General features: G+C 42.4%; 1 protein-coding gene across 1 annotated transcript in view; it reads left to right on the top strand.

Moving 5' to 3' along the window:
- CSMD1 (CUB and Sushi multiple domains 1) overlaps window positions 1–21,207 on the top strand; it is a 2,070,704-nt gene that overhangs the window by 1,781,057 nt on the left and 268,440 nt on the right. Inside the window, exon 26 of the mRNA XM_070781602.1 lies at window positions 1,119–1,321. Coding sequence (XP_070637703.1) covers window positions 1,119–1,321 — 203 coding nt within the window. The remainder of the gene's footprint in view (window positions 1–1,118; window positions 1,322–21,207) is intronic.

The following is a 21,207-nucleotide window of genomic DNA, read 5'->3' as shown; positions in this document are numbered from 1 at the left end:
AGGTGGGAGTGAGAGGAAAAACAATGAGTAAGTGGAGAGGAGGGAGAGTAAGACTGTGTTATTAGCATAGATTAAAAAAAAAAAAAAACATCTGAAGCAAATAGGGCAAAATGTTAAAATGATGTGGGTATCCAAGTGTCTACTATATTCTGTGCTTTCCTCTATATTAAAGATATTTTAAATTGAACATTTAAAAATATACTACATGCTTTATACTTTATTCAGGGTTAGCTATCTTCCCTGAGTATATAATATGCACAAAGTAGGTAAGTAGTATTTGTGCACAATTTTTTGTATAATACTTATTGTGATTTTATCTTTCTTAAAATTTCATGCAATTAGCAGTAAGTGAAAGAGGATAAAAGCACTCAGGAAATATGGATTTTTGTTGATATTAAACTCTTTCATCCATTTGAATTGCCATAGATAGAAGTACACCTCTGTGGCTTCCTCTGACATAAAGATTTTTTAAGTTACTCTGAAAAAATATCTGTAAATCTGATAGAAGTATGATAAAATATTAGGAAAAAAAGGAGTTTATACTACACAATTCCACTTTTGTGTTGGTATCTCAAATCATGTATTTTTTTCCTGAAAATAGACTGTATAAAAGCAGACATACCGGAAACTGAGATCGCTCAGATACAGGTAGACAGTGACCTCCTGGTGTGACCATCTCTGCCAGCGGCTCTCCTGGTGTGCATGCTGCCACCTCGTGGGGCGTTTCGGGAACGACACTGGTACCACAGGCATCACAATCTGCCATTAGCTTAGAACAAAGTTGTGTCAAACCCATCTTTGGTCAGCATGCCCAAAAGACCTTTAAGTCGTGAAAAGAGCTGACGGTCTCCGAAGACCTGGTTTCATCCCTGAGCACCCAGTGCAGCCAACAGCTGCGTGTCCTCACTGTGTCCATCTCGGACAGAAGCAGCGGGCTCGGCTGTTTGCTGGTGGGCCGAGTGAGCCCGCCGGCTGAGGCTCCAGGCTCACCCAGAACCGGCAGACAGGGACCGGCGCGCCGGGGTGGGGCTGGGGAGGGGGAACGGGCTGGGGCGCCCCTGAGTCCTGCACCGGGCGCCCTCGCGGCCGGCCCCCTTTCAGCCGTGTTCTCCTTGCAGCCTGCACTTCATCGTGTTTGACACGGAGCTGGCCCACGACATCCTGCGGGTGTGGGACGGCCCGGCGGACAGCGCCATCCTGCTGAAGGAGTGGAGCGGCTCGGCGCTGCCCGAGGACATCCACAGCACCTTCAACTCCCTCACCCTGCAGTTCGACAGCGACTTCTTCATCAGCAAGTCCGGCTTCTCCGTGCAGTTCTCAAGTAGGTGAACGGCCCCTCCTCCCTCCGCGGTCCTCTCCTCCTGGGGTTGCCAGGGCAACAGGGCCCATTCCTGTCTAAAGGTTCCCCCTACTCCCGACAGGATGGACCTTTTGTTGAGCAAAATATAAAAATTTGAAAACCCCTATCAAGAGAACGGTTTGTCTTAGGAAATTCTCTCCACTCTCAGATGGTGATAGACAGATGCTGTCTTTGGTGGTGGTGGTTTAGTCGCTATGTTGTGTCCAACTCTTGCGACCCCATGGACTGTAGCCTACCAGGTTCCTCTGTCCATGGGATTCTCCAGGCAAGAATATTTGAGTGGGTTGTCATGCCCTCCTCCAGGGAATCTTCCCAACCCAGGAATCAAACCCAGGTCTCCTATATTGCAAGCACATTCCTTACCAACTGAGCTACAAGGGAAGGCCATGCTCTCTTTAGTTATGTGGAAAGAAAATACTTTAAAGATTTGAATTAACCAGTAAGTATCTGAACTTGGGCCCCAGACAGGTGTGAGTCTGTACCAGAAGGTGAGGTTTATCTTGGGTGCCCCCTCCCCACACCTGACATCTAGCCCAGGCTCCTTCACCCCCTTGGGCGCTGCCACGAAGTCTGGATGTTGGCAGTCTGCTTCAGTTGTCTGCTCTCAGCTCCCCTGCCATTCTCCCTGCTTAGGGCTGAGGTGTCAAGCAGCTTCTGTAGGACAGTCACCTCCGAGGATTTAGTAGCTTCACATTTGCAGCTTTAAATGCTCACCTCCTGAAGACGGTCCCCGCCTTCACTGTCCAGCACATTTTTAAGGAATCATTTCCAGACGGAAGGGGTGGGGATATTTTGTGGCAGTGGAGTCTGTGAATACCCTTCAAACCGCACCATGTAGAAGTGTGGTATAATGTGGTAGCTCCCAGGCCAGCTGTCATCGTAAACCAACCGGAATTTTCACATAAACACATTCTGGGTCGATTCATCTCTTGGCAGGTCACTTGTGAGCCACATTTAAGATTTATATTAGAACATGGATTGAGGTCAATTTTATGTTTTAAGGGGTTGGTAATGAAATTGAGGTTAAAGTCTGCACAATTTCTTACCTCGGGTTCGCTGTGCTTCAAGGCAGTAATTTGTGAACACGTGTTCACAGAATAGAATCTCTATGTGGTAAAAATTTCACTGCTTTATGGCAAAAATATCAAGGTAAGTTTGCTCCAGTTATCCTGGATTGGGGAAAAAAATGTTTTTGTTCCAAGATTATATAATTTTTGCTCTTTTTCTTTGTCTGCTGTCTTCAGAAACGGTGGTGAGAGTACACGGCAGGTGTGGTGTACTGTCCTTATTTGACAACAAAACCTTCGGTACCGTTATGAGGTTATGTTTTCCCCTCCTACCCATTATGTACTCTCCTGGCTGCGTTTTTGCTTTTTTCCTTTTATAATAGACTTTTTCAGCGCAGTTTTAGGTTCACAGCGCATGTGAGAGGAAGGTGCAGAGATTTCCCACGTAGACTCTGCCTCGGCCTATACACAGCCTCCCCTATTATCTATATCCCCACCAGATGGTACATGTGTTACAGCTGATAAACCCATACTAACACGTCATCACTCCAAGGCCATGGTTTACATGGTGTTCACTCTTGTGTTGCACATTCCATGAGTCTGGACAAGTGTGTAATAATATGTATCCATCATTACCGTCTCATATAAAGCAGTTTCACTGCCCTAAAAATCCTCTGCGCTTTTCCCATTCATTCCTCCCCCATCCTAAATAACCCCTGCCAAACAGTGATAGTTTGTCTTTCCCCATAATTTTGCCTTTTCTAGTATCAGGTAGTTGGAATCATATAGTATGTAGCTTTTTCACATTGGCTTCTTTCAGTTAATAGTGTGCATTTAAAGTCCCTCTACCACCCTTATGGCAGAAAGTGAAGAACTAAAGAGCCTCTTGATGAAAGTGAAAGAGGAGAGTGAAAAAGTTGGCTTGAAGCTCAACATTCAGAAAACTAAGATCGTGGCATCTGGTCCCATCACTTCATGGGAAATAGATGGGGAAACAGTGGAAACAGTGTCAGACTTTATTTGGGGGGGCTCCAAAATCACTGCAGATGGTGACTGCAGCCATGAAATTAAAAGACGCTTACTCCTTGGAAGGAAAGTTATGACTAACCTAGATAGCATATTCAAAAGCAGAGACATTACTTTGCCAACAAAGGTCCATCTAGTCAAGGCCGTGGTTTTTCCAGTGGTCATGTATGGATGTGAGAGTTGGACTGTGAAGAAAGCTGAGTGCCGAAGAATTGATGCTTTTGAACTGTGGTGTTGGAGAAGACTCTTGAGAGTCCCTTGGACTGCAAGGAGATCCAACCAGTCCATTCTGAAGGAGATCAGTCCTGGGTGTTCATTGGAAGGACTGATGCTGAGGCTAAAACTCCAGTACTTTGGCCACCTGATGTGAAGAGTTGACTCATTGGAAAAGACCCTGATGCTGGGAAGGATTGGGGTCAGGAGAAAAAGGGGGCGACATAGGATGAGATGGCTGGATGGCATCACCGACTTGATGGACATGAGTTTGGGTAAACTCCAGGAGTTGGTGATGGACAGGGAGGCCTGGTGTGCTGCGATTCATGGGGTCACAAAGACTCAGACATGACTGAGCAACTGAACTGAACTGAACTGAAGGCCTTCCCTTAGCTTGATGGCTCATTTCTTTTCAGTGCTGAATAATATCCTGTTGTCTGGATGTATCACTGTTTATCCATTCACCTAATGAAGGAACTGTTGATTGCTTCCAATTTTTGGTGATTATGAATATAGCTGCTATAAACATTTGCATGTAGGTTTCTGTATGAACATAAGTTTTTAACTCCTTTGCATAAATACCAAAGAGCGTGATTTCAGGATTATCTGGTAAGAGAATGTTCTTTTATTTCTGACCTTTTAAAATCTTCCCTTTTAAAATTTCAAGTGACGGAACAAAGAAATCATTTATTTTTTTACATTCTTCATTATATTCTCTTTTAAAAAGACATCTCCTAGTTTGGGTTAAAGACAAAGGAGTGTCTTTTATTATAGTTATTTGAGAGCATAGACATTTATATCCTATATTTGTAATTATGCAAATAATATATTTAATTAATATACTTAGGAAGTGATAAACATGAACACATCTGTTAAAGTTCCTACAAAAATGAAACTTGCTTAACTGAACTTTGGTTTTCCAAGTGTTCTAGTTTGAACAATATGAAATTGTCATTTTTGCAGATTAAAAAAATGGTTAAATATTGGCATTTATGGTTTAACGTAGCATTTTGTATGTGTGCATGCATGCGTGCTCAGTCACTTGAGTCATGTCTGACTCTTTGTGACCCTATGGATGGTAGCCCACCAAGCTCCTCTGTCCGTGGGATTCTCCAGGCAAGAATACTGGAGTGAGTTGCTGTGCCCTTCTCCAGGAACATTTGGTATAGGGAAATACCATTTTAAGAGTGAAAATATAATGTTGACTCTGAGGTATTTTTGTGAATGAGTTTCTACGAGGTCTTTAAAACTCTATGGGAAGGAAAAATTGCAAGATATAAAAACGTTGCTTGGCATTATTTAGAAAAACTTAGATTGAATTGTGATGCTGAAAATTTGGGTTTGTATCTTGACCTCTGGGGCTTCCCCAGTGGCCAGTAGTAAAGAATCCACCTACAATGCAGGAGCCGCAGGAGATGCTGGTTCAGTCCCTGGGTCAGGAAGATCCCCTGGAGCTGGACATGGCAACCCACTCCAGTATTCTTGCCTGGAGGATACCATGGACAGAGGAACCTGGCGGGCTAAAGTCAGACTAAAGCGACTTAGCACAGCACACAGCCCGGCACACTTTCCCTTCGTCTGCTCAGATCTACTCTCTGCCATGTCTCAGGCTTCTCAATCCTAGTGGTGGACATGTGTGGATGAGCTTGGTGCCTTTTAGCTGGTTCCTCCAGTGAAGATCTCGGGCAGGAGACAAGAGGTGCGGGGAGGAAAGTGGTGTCAGGCTGTAATATAGCTCCCTTTCAGATTCCCTCAGTCAGCGCTCACTGTTCTTCTCAAGAAGCTGTATCCATACAGTTCCTTTCCAGGTTTCTATACACCTAGTAACTACACTTCTACTTGGGCTTTTCCAAATCCAACATTTGTAAGGAAACCTTCTCAAATAATCCCCTGGAAGTGTGTCATATCTTTCATTTTGGATTTTCAATGATAGAGTTCCCAAAGGAACATTGTCAAACCCATGAAACTGACATCCCCATGTCCCAGGAACCCCCTTCAGCATCAAGCTGGGATATCTGGTCAACCTCCTTGTACCCATGACCAAAAGTATCACTTTCCACTTGTGCAGTTTCTGAGCCACTTTTTCCCCATTGGGGAATCCAACTATAAAACTAAATCAGGCTGGAGCCTTTCTAAAACAAAGGCTTGAATCCCCTTGAAAAATGTGAAAGAGCCTATCCCTCAAGCCCAAGAAGCCTTGCTGCTCTTCTGTAGGTAGAAGCTGGGAAAAGCCCATTTATTTGTCTTAATAATCCTGAAACATAAAAAGAAGAGGTACTTTATATGTAAGTTAGATAATGCTGCCATTCCTAATACAAGCTAACGTTAGACTGTGAAGTACTGGCACTAATCTGTGATTTCAAAGGGGCTTCCCTTGTAACTCAGGTGGTAAAGAATCTGGCTGCAATGTGGGAAACCCAGGTTTGATCCCTGGGTTGGAAAGATCCCCTGGAGGAGGGCATGGCAATCCACTCCACTATTCTTGCCTGGAGAATTCCATGGACAAAGGAGCCTGGTGGGCTATGGTCCATGGGTCACAAAGAGTTGGACATGACTGAGCAACTAACAGTTTCACTTTCATGATTTCAAAATAAAATTTAAAAAAATAGTGGAACTTAAATATTTTCCTCAAATAATTGATACTTCAAGTATGACCTTTGTTGCAAAACAAAAATGACATTTATTCAATAGTCTTAAATCGGTTTTCTTGGTAAACCATTCTAACTTGATCGTATGCCAATACTGTGTGAGCTCAGCATTGTAGGTGTAACTTAATCATTGAAGGGAGAAGCTTATCTGAATAGTTTTCTCAGACATTTGAATTATCAGATTTTCCTCAATAAACTTAAAACAGGAGAATTTAACATCAGTGTTGCTCTCCTTCTCAGTCACAGAATCCCATACCTGACTGGGGCTTTTTAATTTGACTGCTTGTCTGTTATTAAGACACCTTCTTCAGCTGTCTTCCGTATCCCCACCCTCTCCTGGTCTTCCTTCTTCCAGTGGCCACCCCATTAGAGTCTTTTCCCTGGCTCTCATCTTTCCTTCCCCAAGCTGTGAAGGCTGGATGCCATGAGGAACATCCTTGTGTCGCTCTCTTCTGTCAGTAGTCTTTCCTTGGGCCTTACCAGCCAGCCTCCTGAGCCCTCCCCGGGGTCCTCAACTGCCTCTGGGATCTCCCTCCGGTTTCACATGGAGACAGAAACAGGTGACTTAGCACATGAAACATGACCACATTCCAGTTCTCTCCACTCCCAAACCTGGTTTTCTCCAAGCCTTTCCCATCTCGGTGAATGCTAGCTCCATTCTGAGAGTTTCTCATGAGAGAGCCTTTGAAGTCATTTTTTCATAAACCCCTTCATCTTCTGCCCCTCATATACTCCAGCATCACTTTCAGTAGGGCCCATATTCAAAGTCCCAGATCCAGCCAGTTCTCTCCACTGTACACATGTCCCCTTGGTCTGAGTCCTTTTGGCCTGGACTGAGCCTCCACAGATTACTGATGGGCTTCTCTCCACTCTTGGATAAGTGTTTCCTGATCAAAGGAGCCAGGATAGGTCTTTTAAAAAATATATCGGCTTCTTTATTTATTTGACTGTATTGGGTCTTAGTTATGAGACATGGGATCTTCGTTGCATCACGAGGAATCTTTCGTTGTGGCACATGGACTCTCTGGTTGTGGCGTGCAGGCTCAGTAGTTATGGCATGCAGACTTAGTTACTCTGTAGCTTGTGGGATCTTAGTTCCCAGACCTGGGATCAAACCTGTGCCCCCTGCATTACAAGGTGGATTCTTAATCATTGGACCACCAGGGAGGTCCCAGGCTGGGTCTTAATGAGGCAACTTGCTTCTGGCCAGAACTCTCCACTGTCTTCCCATCTCAGCCAGAGAGAGTTCTGGTTCTCCTTCTTGCCAGAAATAACAGCTATCAAAGCTTGTATGCAAACTTCTGCAAAACCCTTCTGTATGTTTTCAGTTTTCATCCACAATCACTGCCCCCCAACCCTATCAACCTCCTGTGGCATCCATGCCAGCAGGAGGCCAGCCCTGCTTGGTAGGCACATGTTTGGTATATGTCCATTTTACATCAGAGTAAATGGACATATCTGTTATTAGACAGATCTACTAACATGTATGCATCTTTGTTGAATTTTTAAGCTTTATAATTCTTTATACATATATCTTTACCTAATATTTTCCTCTATGCATGCTTTTCCTCTTTGCTTGCTCAATGAATCCACACATGGACAGAATATATTTTAAGGCCTCTTAATCAGAATTAACCGCATTGTCATTCGCAGTCCCCAAATGCAATGCTCATGTTTCTGATACAGTGTGTGCCCCATCGTGTGTGAGCATCTTATTTGCAATCTAAAAGACTAAGGTTGGGCTTCCCTGGTGGCTCAAATGGTAAAGAATCTGCCTGCAATGCGGGAGACCCAGTTTCGATCCCTGGATTGGGAAGATTCCCTGGAAAAGGAATGAAACTCAAGTATTCATGCCTGGAGAATTCCTTGAATAGAGGAGCCTAGTGAGCTACAGTCCATGGGTCACAAAGAATCAGACATGACTGAGACAATTGCCTGGACTGAATGATGAGACTAAGTTCCTGGAGGGCAGAATGTCCAGAACATGATATATAGTCAGTAGTTACAAAGTGTTTTCTAACTGAATATACTTGAAAACTTTCTAGTGATGCAAATCTTAAAAATACTAGGATGATTTTGATTGTGTGACAAGAACCATATCATCTACTGATCTTCTGATAAGGTTGTGTTTTAATACTGACATCAGCTTCATTCAAAGATGTTAATAGAAAAGCCTTTAATAATAAATGTTTGAATGCTAATTTTAATAATAAAGATTCTTCCACCCCTGAGTTCTCTTCTATCCCAATGTTAGTAGTTAAGATAAATAGTCCTTATATAATATCTATTATCAGTAGAAGTGGTCAGGATAGACCGTTTTCACTGCTAAAAAACATTGCTGCTGCTGCTGCTAAGTCGCTTCAGTCATGTCCGACTCTGTGCGACCCCATAGATGGCAGCCCACCAGGCTCCCCCATCCCTGGGATTCTCCAGGCAAGAACACTGGAGTGGGTTGCTATTTCCTTCTCCAATGCATGAAAGTGAAAAAGTGTAAGTAAAGTTGCTCAGTTGTGTCCGACTCTTAGCGACCCCATGGACTGCAGCCCACCAGGCTCCTCTGTCCATGGGATTTTCCAGGCAAGAGTACTGGAGTGGGGTGCCATTGCCTTCGTATGCATCTTTGTTGACCTTTTTAAGTTTTATAATTCTTTATACATTTATCTTTACCTAATTATTTTGATACCAGGTAGAAACCAAGCAGTCCATTTTCATTTTATAAAGATTAATATCCACTTTAAATGAACATAGTTTAACCTCTGATTTGTTAAATTTCCTTATTTTATTTTATAAAAATGATCATTCTTCCCAGCGTTAAGGCAACCTTGGGCGAGGAACGACTGGTTATTGGTGGTGACCCTTAACCACAGTGCTGCACGTCCATGTGCAGGTTCGACGGGCCGCTGATGGAGCAGCTGCACAGCACACCTCCCTGCCGTGCACTTTACCTGCCCTGTGCTGTAGAACAGCACCCCTCCCCTAGAAAGGAGAACTACCAGTGCTCACAAGGTATTCAAGCCCGCTCAAGGTCCATTGTCCCGCCAGCTCCACACAGCATGTAACGCATGAGGACAAGAACTGACGAGTGCAATTATGTTACTTGTAATCAGCCTAACACTTTTCATTAAAGCTTAATTACCATTTAATCATGCATAAAATGCAAGAAAATGGAGTTCAGTTCACAGGAGTGACCTTTACTCTGGGGGGTTAAGTAAACGTCGGCTGAGCCTCCAGCGGTCAGACTTCTAGGCCCTCCCACCCCAGGGAAGACGGGCTCCAGGGTGATCTCGCTTCCTCGGAGTCCCAAGATGGATTTCCTGTAAATAGCGGCCGTAACTACACGACATCCCTCCCTAATTTACTTTATTGGAAGATAATTTAATAGGTACATTTTCATTTTAAAAAATCATTTGTTGTTTATAGCAAGAGAGGCCCTTGGGGCTGCCAGTTGCCGAGCAGAGTAGGGTTGTTTTATAGGAATGAGTCGGTCATAAACCCTGGGCTCCTGCGCCTCCTGTCTACCTGCAGACAGTACACGGCAGGTGCCACCAGACGGCCACCCACCCTCTGTGCTTTCTCAGGACTCATGGGGTCCGTGGAACGTTGACCACACATTCTTGTCTTTGGCCACATGCACACGTAAATTGTAAATGAGGCCAAAGAGTTTTGTCCACCTTTGATACCAGGCCTAGCTCACGACAGAGGTAGAATGGTTGTTCATTGAATTACTGAGACTAAGATGCTGGCTTAACTGAAATTCTAAATTCTGGATTCCACAGAGTGCTGGGGTTTTAGCTGTGGTTGGTGGTGGTTTAGTGGCTAAGTCATGTCCAACTCTTTGAGGCCCCATGGGCTGCAGCCCGCCAGGCTTTTTGTCATGGGGTTTCCCCAGCAAGAATACTGGAATGGTTTGCCATTTCCTTCTCCAGGGGACCTTTGCAAACCAGGGGTCAAAACTGGGTCTCCTACATTACAGACAGATTCTTTACCAACTAAGCCATCAGGGAAGCCCTTTTAGCTGTGGTTAGTTTTGTCAAATGCCACCAAGATTGATAGGAAGAGGAACAGAGAGAAACAGGACACCTGAATGACACTTCTCCTGTTCTTGGGGTCATGTCTTTCCCCCTGTCCAGTTTTATTGAAATATAATTGACTTATTGCATATAAGTTAGATTCTGCAATCTGAAAAATAAAGCAGACTAGTGAATATTTTAAAAAAGCAGACTCATAGATAGAGAGAACAAGCTAGTGGTTACCAGTGGGGAAAGGGAAAGAGGGAGAGGCAAGACAGGGGTATGGGATTAAGAGGCACAGACTAGTATGTATAAAATAGATAAGCCACAAAGTTATACTGTACAGGGAAATATAGTCATTGTTTTGTAATAGTGTTAACTCAAGTATAATTAAAAAAATATATCAGATTGCTGTGTTGTATGCTCCAAACTAATATTGTAAATCAGCTATACCTCGAATTTAAAAAATAATAAAAATAATTGACACATAGCATTGTGTAAGTTTAAGGTGTACAACATGTTGATTTGATACATTTATGGACTGAACAGAATGATCACCACCTTAGCTTTTGCTCACCTCACATCGCTTACCGCTGTTTTTGGTGGTGAGAACAGTGAAGGGCTACTCTCTGAGCAACCTGCAGATACACAGTGCAGTCACATACAGCCATCTTGCTGTGCACTGGACCACAGCACTTACTCATCTGTAGCTAGAGATCTGTGCCCTCTGACCAGCATCTCTCCATCCCACCCCCCCCACAGCACCGGCCCCTAGGAATCACCATTCCAGCCTCTGATTCTGTGAATTCAGCCTTTCCAGATTCCAAATATATGATATCATACAGTATTTGTCTTTCTCCTTCTGACATCTCACTTAGCACACTGCCCTCAAGGTCCATCCATCTTGTGGCAAATGACAGGATTCCCTTCTTTTTCATGGGTGAATAATAGTCCTGTGTATGTGTGTATGTGTGTATGTGTGTGTGTGTAGCTGTGGGATTGCTTGATCATGTGGTAGTTTCAGTGTTTTCAGGAACCTCCGCACTGTTTTCCATGGTGACTGCACCAGTTAACATTCCCACCAACAGTGCACAAAGTGTTCTTTTCCTTGAGGGTGTGTTTAATACTTACCATGAGAGAGAGAGGAGAAGGCAATGGCACCCCACTCCAGTACTCTTGCCTGGAAAATCCCATGGACAGAGGAGCCTGGTAGGCTGCAGTCCATGGGGTTGCTAAGAGTCGGACACGACTGAGCGACTTCACTTTCACTTTTCACTTTCATGCATTGGAGAAGGAAATGGCAACCCACTCCAGTGTTCTTGCCTGGAGAATTCCAGGGACAAGGAAGCCTGCTGGGCTGCCGTCTATGGGGTCACACAGAGTCGGACACGACTGAAGTGACTTAGCAGCAGCAGCAGCATGAGAGAGAGAGGAGCCCTTTTCTATACAACCAGCCAGAGCGTCATCTGCACCTACCTTTCTGCTAGTCTCGATCCCACTCATACTGAAGGCTCATAAACCATTCCTCAGACATCAGCGATTTCTGTGCGGAGTCCTAGCATGATTCCCCCAGGACCTCAGATGTAACTCTGCATCACACACGATGCTTTGGGCAGGGTTACGCTTTCTTGCTTTAATGAGAAGGAAGTGCTCCTAAATTTTATAGACTGAATTATCACAACATCATTCAGAAATAAGCTGAGTCAGTGAGGACAGCATAAAAAATGAGTCACTGTGACAAATATTGCGGTTAAGCATCTGACCACTCTGTCCAGAATAGAGGTCACCCTTAGTTTCATAATGTGTGTGATCACATTGGTGTAATAACTAGGAATTAATGAACTGACCACTCATTCATTCATTTGTGTATTCTTTTATTTATACACTGACAACTAAAAAAATTTAGTCACAACCTGAAAGTAGAGTGTTATTTTATTGGGTGAGAATGTTTAGGACTCCAGCCCAGGAGGCAGCATCTCAGTAACGCTGAGAAAACTGCTCTAAGGAGGTGGGCAGGGGAGTCAGGCTATATACAAGTCTGCAGCAAAGGGAGCAGGCAGTCTGAACATTAAAGACTGGGTAGCAAGTTAAGGAACTCAGTGTTCTGTGCATGAGAAGATGCAAGCCTCGGGGCTGCCTGAATGCATGCCTTTTGTGTGCACCTCGGCTGTCTGGGGCCAATCCAGTTTCCTTGGTCACGTCTCTTCCTGCATTCCCCCAGCTCCTCGGCAAGCACGTGGAGTGTGACAGCTTACACTGGATCGCAGTTTGGGAAGGCTTATTCACATTTGGAGGCCAGAAATCACCAATGGTGGTGGCATTTCTTGTTTATTGATATGGCAGAAGATCCTTGCATTTCACAACACCAACCAGTATTCAACCCCTTCCTGCTGCATTCCTGATGCTTTGTGAATGTGGAGGATCAGAGCTGAGATGTAGATGTTACCTGGTCTTCATAAAAGATATGGAAGAGGCAGGTGGATTTCACCTCCCCTGAGGCTTATGCTGTTCACCCAGTCTCTCTCCTGGTCTCTGTCTGCCTCCTCCGGACAGCCCGCCTGGCACCCCAGCTGCCTAGGCAGGACTCTGCTCCACTGTGGCTCACAGAGACAACCTCTGCTGTCCTTGAGTGACCAGCCACCTCCGAGGTCCTCAGCACCTCTCACACCCTGTGGTCTCCACTCTATCCACCCGTCACTCTCAGGAACACACACTGCATTCAGATTTAGCAACACTGTTAGAGTGGAAAGGAAAAAAATATGTATACATATACACTTCCCTGGTGGCTCAGATGGTAAAGCACCTGTCTACAATATAGGAGACCCAGGTTTGAGCTCTGGGTTGGGAAGATCCCCTGGAGAAGGAAATGGCAACACACTCCAGTACTATTGCCTGGAAAATCCCATGGACAGAGGAGCCTGGTAGGCTACAGTCTATGGGGTCACAAAGAGTTGGACACGACTGAGTGACTTCACTTTCATACACATACACATGTAATCTTAAGTATTATGAGACTCATTTAAACTATAGTAAGCTGCATACCATTCTAATGGATAATGGCAGAAACCAAAGAGGAACTAAAGAACGTCTTGATGAGGCCAACTTCGGGAGATGGTGAGGGACAGGGAAGCCTGGGCACTGAAGTCCATGGGTTGCAGCTGGAGCGTCATCTACACCTAACTTTCTGCTAATCTCGATCCCACTCATACTGAAGGCTTGTAAACCATTCCTCAGACAGCAGCAATTTCTGTACAGAGTGCCAGCATGATCCCCCAGGACCTCAGATAGGGCAACTGAACAACAACACCAAGCTGCATAATCCTGTATCTTGATGAGGGTGAAAAAGTCAGCTTAAAACTAAGCATTAAAAAAAATTAAAAATTAAGATCATGGCATCCGGCTCTTACTTCATGGCAAACAGCAGGGGAAAAGGTGGAAGTTGTGAAAGACTTCCTCTCCTTGGGCTCCAAAACCACTGCGGACGGTGACTGCAGCCTTGAAATCAGAAGACGGTTGCTTCTTAGCGGGAAAGCTATGACAAACCTAGACAGTGTGCTGAAAAGCAGAGACATCACTCTGCCAGCAAAGGTCTGTATAGTTAAGGCCATGGTCTTCCCATGGTCATGTACAGGTGTGAGAGCTGAATGGTAAAGAAGGCAGAGAGCCAAAGAATTAACGCCCTCAAACTGTGGCGCTGGAGAAGACTCCTGAAAGTGCCTTGGACAGCTAGGAGATCAAACCAGTCTATCTTAAGGGAGATCAACCCTGAATATTCACTGGAAGGACTGATGCTGGAGCTGAAGTTGAAGCTCCAATACTGTGGTCACCTGATGCAAAGGCCAACTCATTGGTAAAGACCCTGATTCTGGGAAAGATTGAGGGCAGAACGAGAAGAGGGCATCAGAGAATGAGATGGCTGGATGGCATCACCGATGCAATGGACATGAACTTGGGCAAACTTCGGGAGATGGTGAGGGACAGGGAAGCCTGGTGTGCTGAAGTCCACAGGTTACAAAGAGTCGGACATGACTGGGTGACTGAGAAACAACAACAAGCTGGATAATCCTGCATCAGAAAACTCTCAAAGGTGCACAAGCCTGTGCACACACATGTAATATTATATAAGTTTTAGAATAGGCATCACAGAGGCACTGTTTTCTACCCAGGACTTGGGGCTAAGCCCCATCTACACAGCTCTGTAAACAAGCATGTGTATGATTTTCGTGTGAATTAGGTGAAATTAGGGCATCATACTCTTTTTCATCATACTCTTTTTACTGCCCACAGTGTTGATGAGGGCTAATCTCAACAGTAAGGAACACAAAAGCACTTTGATTTATCGATTTTCCCCAATATAAGGGATTGCTATTATTTATTCTCAGTTCTAGAGGCATATTGACTCAGGGGAAGTATATGTGATAAATGAGACAGTCTGCGGTTCTCAAATTAGATCCCCCCTCTCTCTTGCCTCCTGTTTCACACCACTCAGTTCACACTGACAAAAGCAAGATCCTCCTGATACTTGGAAGGTGTGGAGATAGTGAAGCTGTGATTTAGAAACAGGAAAAGACGGTAAACAAGTGAATAGCACTTGATCACCCTAATGATATAACACCAGATCTTTGCATTGCTGCAACCATCTGAGATTTCTGTAACATACTGAAGTTGTTAACCATGTACTTGTTATCAGTGAAGAATTTGCAGAGTGTCTAATGAAAAATGTGATACTCATCTTTTTCTCTCAAGTCCATCTTATGTATACAGATTATTTTATTTTTCATACCTCGGAGAACTGAGAATCAATTTAACTGTGGTGACTAATGTTATAGACGTTTAGAAATGAATCTTTGGAGGATGAGGGTTGAAGGTTTTAATTTGAGTGTGACTAGATATAAAGAAACTAAAATCTCTTTGAATAACTGAATGAGGGAATCTTTTTTGTTATGAGGATGCAAAACATAGGATTTTATGATATGTTCAAATTTTGCATATTTTTGTTACTAATAGATGTAATGGTTTGTTTTTTTTTAATAACTAAAGGCTAAAATATTTTTAAATCTGCAGGAACAGACATACTTGGCTTTCCATACATGGTATATTTGACATGATGAAAGGAGTTATGTTCATTAGTATTTTTTTCAGGGCACTTACAATTCCTTTACAAAGGAGGGGCTAAGCTTAGTCCTCAGTGCAATCTTTGGAACTTAACCAACATAACTGATTCAAATACTGTGGTGAATGCGAGTAACCTGTTATACTCTTATATGTTTTAGAAATTTTCCGAGTGCATTCTTTTACATACATGGTCCAATGTTTAACAACAATGTGGCATGCAGAACTCAAAAATATAGTTTTATAACTAGCAAATAAATATTAAAACATTTATTTGCAAGGAATAGAAACATTATTTGACTTACAGATACCACCTAAATTGGACATTTATTATGTCCCACTAATGTTCTAGTTCCAATAAATGATTATGAGGATCTTTGAGATCACTTTAAAAGCTAGTTTGAAACATTGAAAACAAGTTAATTAAAAAATTGTTGTTGTGTAGTCACCCAGTTGTGTCCAACTCTTTGCAACCCCATGGACTGCAGCACACCAGGTCTCCCATCCCTCACCCTCTCTAGAAGTTTGCCCAAGTTCATGTTCATTGTATCAATGACACCATCCAGCCATCTCATCCTCAGATGCCCTCTTCTCCTTCTGTCCTCAATCTTTCCCAGCATCTGGGTCTTTTCCAATGAGTTGGCTGTTCACATCAGATGACCAAAATAGTGGGGCTTCAGTTTCAGCAACAGTCCTTCCAACGAGTATTCAGAGTTGATTTCCCCTAAGACTGACTGTTTTGGTCTCTTTGCTGTCCAGGGAACTCTCAGGAGTCTTCTCCAGCACTACAGGGCAAAGGCATCCATTCTTTGGTGCTCTGCCTTCTTTACAGTCCAGCTCTCATAACTGTACATGACCACTGGGAAGACGGTAGCCTTAACTATGCGGACCTTTGTCGGCAGAGTGATGTCTCTGCTTTTCAAAACACTGTCTAGATTTGTCACAGCTTTCCTGCCGAGAAGCAGTCATCTTCTGCTTCCATGGATCTGGTCACCATCTTTCACTCTCTACCTTTATCCTCATCAAGAGGCTCTTCACTTTCTGCCATCAGAGTGGTATCATCCACATATCTGACGTTGTTGATGTTTCTCCTGCCTATCTTGATTCCAGCTTGTAGCTCATCCAGCCTGGCCTTTCTCATGATGTGTTCAGTGTTTAGGTTAAATAAATGGACAGCCCTGTCATACTCCTTCCTCAATCCTGAACCAATCAGCTGTTTCATACAGGGTTTGAACTGTTGCTACCATACATGACCACTGGAAAAACCATAGCTTTGACTAGATGGACCTTTGTCAGCAAAGTAATGTATCTGCTTTTTAATACGCTCTCTAGGTTGGTCATAGCTTTTCTTCCAAGGAGCAAGTGTCTTTTGATTTCATGGCTGCAGTCAGCATATGCAGTGATTCTGGAGCCCAAGAAAATAAAGTCTCTCACTGTTTCCATTGTTTCCTCATCTATTTGCCATGCAGTGATGGGACCAGATGTCATAATCTTAGTTTTTTGAATGTTGAGTTTTAAGCCGGCTTTTTCACTTTTATCTTTGGCTACAAAGAATGTAATCAATTTTGTCTCAGTATTGACCATTTGGTGATGTCCATGTGTAAAGTCATCTCCTGTGTTGTTGAAAAAGGATGCTTGCTATGACCAGTGATCTCTTTGTGGATCACTGCCTTGTCGTCGTAATGGGGCTTGCATAATTAAAAAATAGCCAATGTTATAATACAAACATAGTAGACTCAGACCCTACTATAAGCAGCAGAAATGGTACAAGGTCAATTGTTATAAGAAAGTGACTTCTGAGTTTGAAAATGAAAATCTGTAGTGTAGGGGGATTTATCATCTAGTTTAATAGCTGCAATATAAATAGCTCTTGGATTATTATATTTTGATTTAATTAGCATGAAATATGGGACTTGGGCTTTTTTGCTTTAATGGAATTCACATTCTGCATTGTGGAAAATCAAAGTGATTGATTTATTTCTGTTGCATGTTGAAGTTTTTTTTTTTTAATTGTAGGATTCAATTTACACTTACATTTGATAGTCTACTTTAATGACATATTTTCATAGCTATTAAGTGCTTATTCAGTACAAAGACCATGAAAGCAAATGTTCCACTTTTGAAACATTGTTACAGAGGACATTTGAGTAGCAGATCATAAAAGGTATTTAATGTTTTCTTATAATAATGTTACCCTTTCTGTCAAGTGTTTTAATACCTGTGCTTTCACTGACAAAGTAAAATCTTTCATGCATTCTGAGGTTTCAAGGTATCTATCTGAAGAACCAGTTCAATTCAGTTGCTCAGTCATGTCCAACTCTTTGTGACCCCATGGACTGCAGCACACCAGGTTTCACTGTCCATCACCAACTCTCAGAGCTTGATCAAACTCATGTCCATCGAGTCAGTGATTCCATCTGAAGAATCTTGGCCTTAAATTTATTTTCCTTGCCTGTGGCTCACAGTAATAGCATTAATGAAGCCTCTCAGTAAGTAGTAATTGTGTACTTGAAAGGACTTTTGCTTGATTTAGTATATTTTTAAAAAATTCTGAAATAGTCATTAACCCCAGGAACTGGTTAAACTGACAATATATAGTCTGCAACTTCAGATTTGCCAGTATCCACCCATAATTTCACAATCCTGAAGCCCACATTGCTTCCTGTCATGAAGAAGTATGCAGAAATACACAATTCCTATACTGACTCCTAACTCTTCATCCCTTCAAGTTTTGAAATTAAACATGAGTATATACCTACATGGAACTTCCTTGGTGGCTCACTGGGTAAAGAATCCGCTTGCAATGTGGGAGACTCAGGTTCAATCCCTGGGTTGGGAACCCCTGGAGGCAGCCATGGCAACCCACTCCAGTATTCTTGCCTGGAGAATCCCATGAACAGAGGAGCCTGGTGGGCTACAGTCCATGGGGTTGCAAAGAGTCAGACATGACTGAGCAGCTAATGACATACACACATATACCTACACAAAAATAATTTTAAATATAAAATGATTTGTATTCATTTTATATGATTCAAGTGAATACTACAATTCAGGCATATACATATGCATGTGTGTGTATATATCCATATAAAAAAGCTTATATATATATATATAAATCTTTTTTTTCTTTTCTGCACTGGTATTTATTGCAGCGCATGGTCTTTTCTCTTGTTGCAGTATGCAGGCCCTCTAGTTTTGGCCCATACGCTCTAGAGCATTCAGGATTAGTTGCCCTGTGGCATATGGAATCTTAGTTCCCTGACCAGGGATCAAACCCATGATCCCTGCATTAGAAGGCAAATTCTTAACCACTGGACCACCAAGGAAGTCCCTATATAATTTAAACTTTTTATTTAAAAGTACTTATAAATTCACATGCCCATGTAAGAAGTAAAACAGATCCTGTGGACCCTTAAGAAGTTCCTCCCAAGTGGTAACCTGCAGAACTAGTGCACACATCACAGCCAGGCTGTCGACAATGGCCAGTCAACAGGCGGAACATCTATCACCCAAAGGTTCCTCAGGATGTCCTTTCAGCCACCCACTGCCCTCCTGCTGCCTCCAGGCAACCTCTAATGTGCCCTCCATTTCCATAACTCTGCCGTTCCCAGAACATCATATGAAAGGAATCGTGTAGGCTGTAGTCTCTCAGGACTGACTTTTTCTCTCAGTTTAGTGCTGAGGAGATTCACTGGGGCTGCAACGTGTGCCTTGGGTTCATCCCTCTATGTGGCTGAGTGATATTCCATTGACTGGAGGTACCAGCTTGTTTAATCATTCACTCACTGAAGGACATTTAGCTTGTTTCTAGCTTGGGACCATTATGAACGGAGCTGCCATAAACATTCATGTACAAGTTTTTGTGTGAACCTAAGTTTTCATTTATCCAGGATAAATGTACAGAAGTGTAATTTCTGGGCTGAATGGCAACAGAATGTTTAGATTTTAATGGCCAAATGATTGTCCAGAGGGCCTGTACCATTTTACATTTCTACGAACAATGTATAAGTGACTCCTTTTCTCTGTATCCTCACCCAGTATTTGATGTTGTCTTTTTATATGATATAATTAGCTGCATTAATAGGTATGTTGTATGCTTATATGATATAATTAGATGCACTAAAAGGTGTGTAGTGATATCTCTTTGCAATTCCTGAATGGCCGGTGATCTTGAACATCTTATTACATATTTATTTGCCATCTGTACATTCTCTTCAGTGACATGTTTTTCCATGTCTTTTATTCATTTTCTGGTTGAATATTTTCATGTTTTCCTTTTATTTTTTTGCATTTTCAGAATTCTTGATATGTTTTAGATACTAGTCTTTTGTCAGATATGTGAATTTTAAACTGCTTTTCTTGGTCTTCATATTGTCTATCCATCTTCTTAACAAAGTCTTTTTGGGGAAAAAAGTTTTTAATTTTGAAGTTTAGTTTATTAATTTTTGCTTTTATAGATGGTGCTGTTGTTGCCATGTCCTTGCCTAGCCCTAAATCCTCAAGATTTTTCTCCTAGACATTTTTCTGGAAGTTTCATGGTTTTACATTCTGTATTTAAAGCTGTGATCAACCATGAATTAACTTCTGTGGAAGATGTGAGGCTTGCATCAAGGCTGGCTATTTCCCCAGTGCCGTGTGTTACTTTTGAAATCCAGGGGGAAGGATCTGTGAAATGTGCATCCATCACTTTGAGCAGCCATCACTTCTGTTCTTAACCTTGGAAGATCTTAGAAAACTCTGTGTCTCCAGTTCCTGAAGCACTTTGATGTTGTCAGGAGGGAGAGGAAGAATGTAGATCAAATTAGTGGACCTTGGTAGAATTTGGACCCACCTTCTTTCTTTAATGTGGAGCCTGGGATTGAGTGGAAACACTGCATTAGATGAATTGAGGTTCCTCTTTCCTGTGTGTTTTCAAACCTTTTCCAGCCGCTGAAGCACTAATGCATGCTTGATGGAGTTCTGGTGGCCAGCTCATGTTTATCCTGTCAAACACAGTCAGTGGCCCTCCAGAAGGAGATTTTCTGTGCCATGATCTAACCCAAAGAGCAACTTTTCAGAGAAAATGGTAACCTGACACTTGCACAAAGAATTCATTCAACTTTCTTAACCCAAGAACAGGCGCTCTTCATGCACAGGTTAAGATTTGAAGATTAGAATATGTCTGCCTCTGATGAGAAGCACACTGGTGTCACCGTGTGCTTTTCCATGTATGTGGTGAGCATGCTCTCTGGTACGTTATGAAAGGGAATTTTGAGATAATAAATGTACACAAAGCAGACTTTGCTTTGTGAATGAAGCAATATTTACCAGTCAGTAAATATACTTTTAAGTGATGTTTAAATTAAAAAAAAAAAAAGCTGAGTAATACTCCATTGTGTATATGTACCACAGCTTTCTTATCCATTCATCTGCTGATGGACAGCTAGGTTGTTTCCATGTCCTGGCTATTGTAAACAATGCTGTGATGAACATTCATGTTGATGTATGGCAAAACCAATACAATATTGTAAAGTAATTAGCCTCTAAGTAAAATAAATAAATTTAAATTAAAAACAAAAAAAAAGCAAATTAGAAAGTAAAAAAAAAAAGGCAAGAGGACTTGACACATTTAACAAGACATGGTCCAAATGCTCAATTTTTTTAGTTAGGATAGAAAGAGAACACAACCTTGCAAATTATTTTTGAATGCATATATTCTATACAGTCTCCAGTGTCAAAAATGACTTTAACCAATTGGGAATAAATTTGAGTCCACTGTATTTCTCATGATTCAGTAGTTCTACTACTGAATCTACTACATCATCATTGCTGCCTTGTACAAACAAAATGTC

This window comes from Bos indicus, chromosome 27 (assembly GCF_029378745.1).
Source record: "Bos indicus isolate NIAB-ARS_2022 breed Sahiwal x Tharparkar chromosome 27, NIAB-ARS_B.indTharparkar_mat_pri_1.0, whole genome shotgun sequence".
NCBI lineage: Eukaryota > Metazoa > Chordata > Mammalia > Artiodactyla > Bovidae > Bos > Bos indicus.
This window is presented reverse-complemented; position numbering and strand designations above follow the sequence as displayed.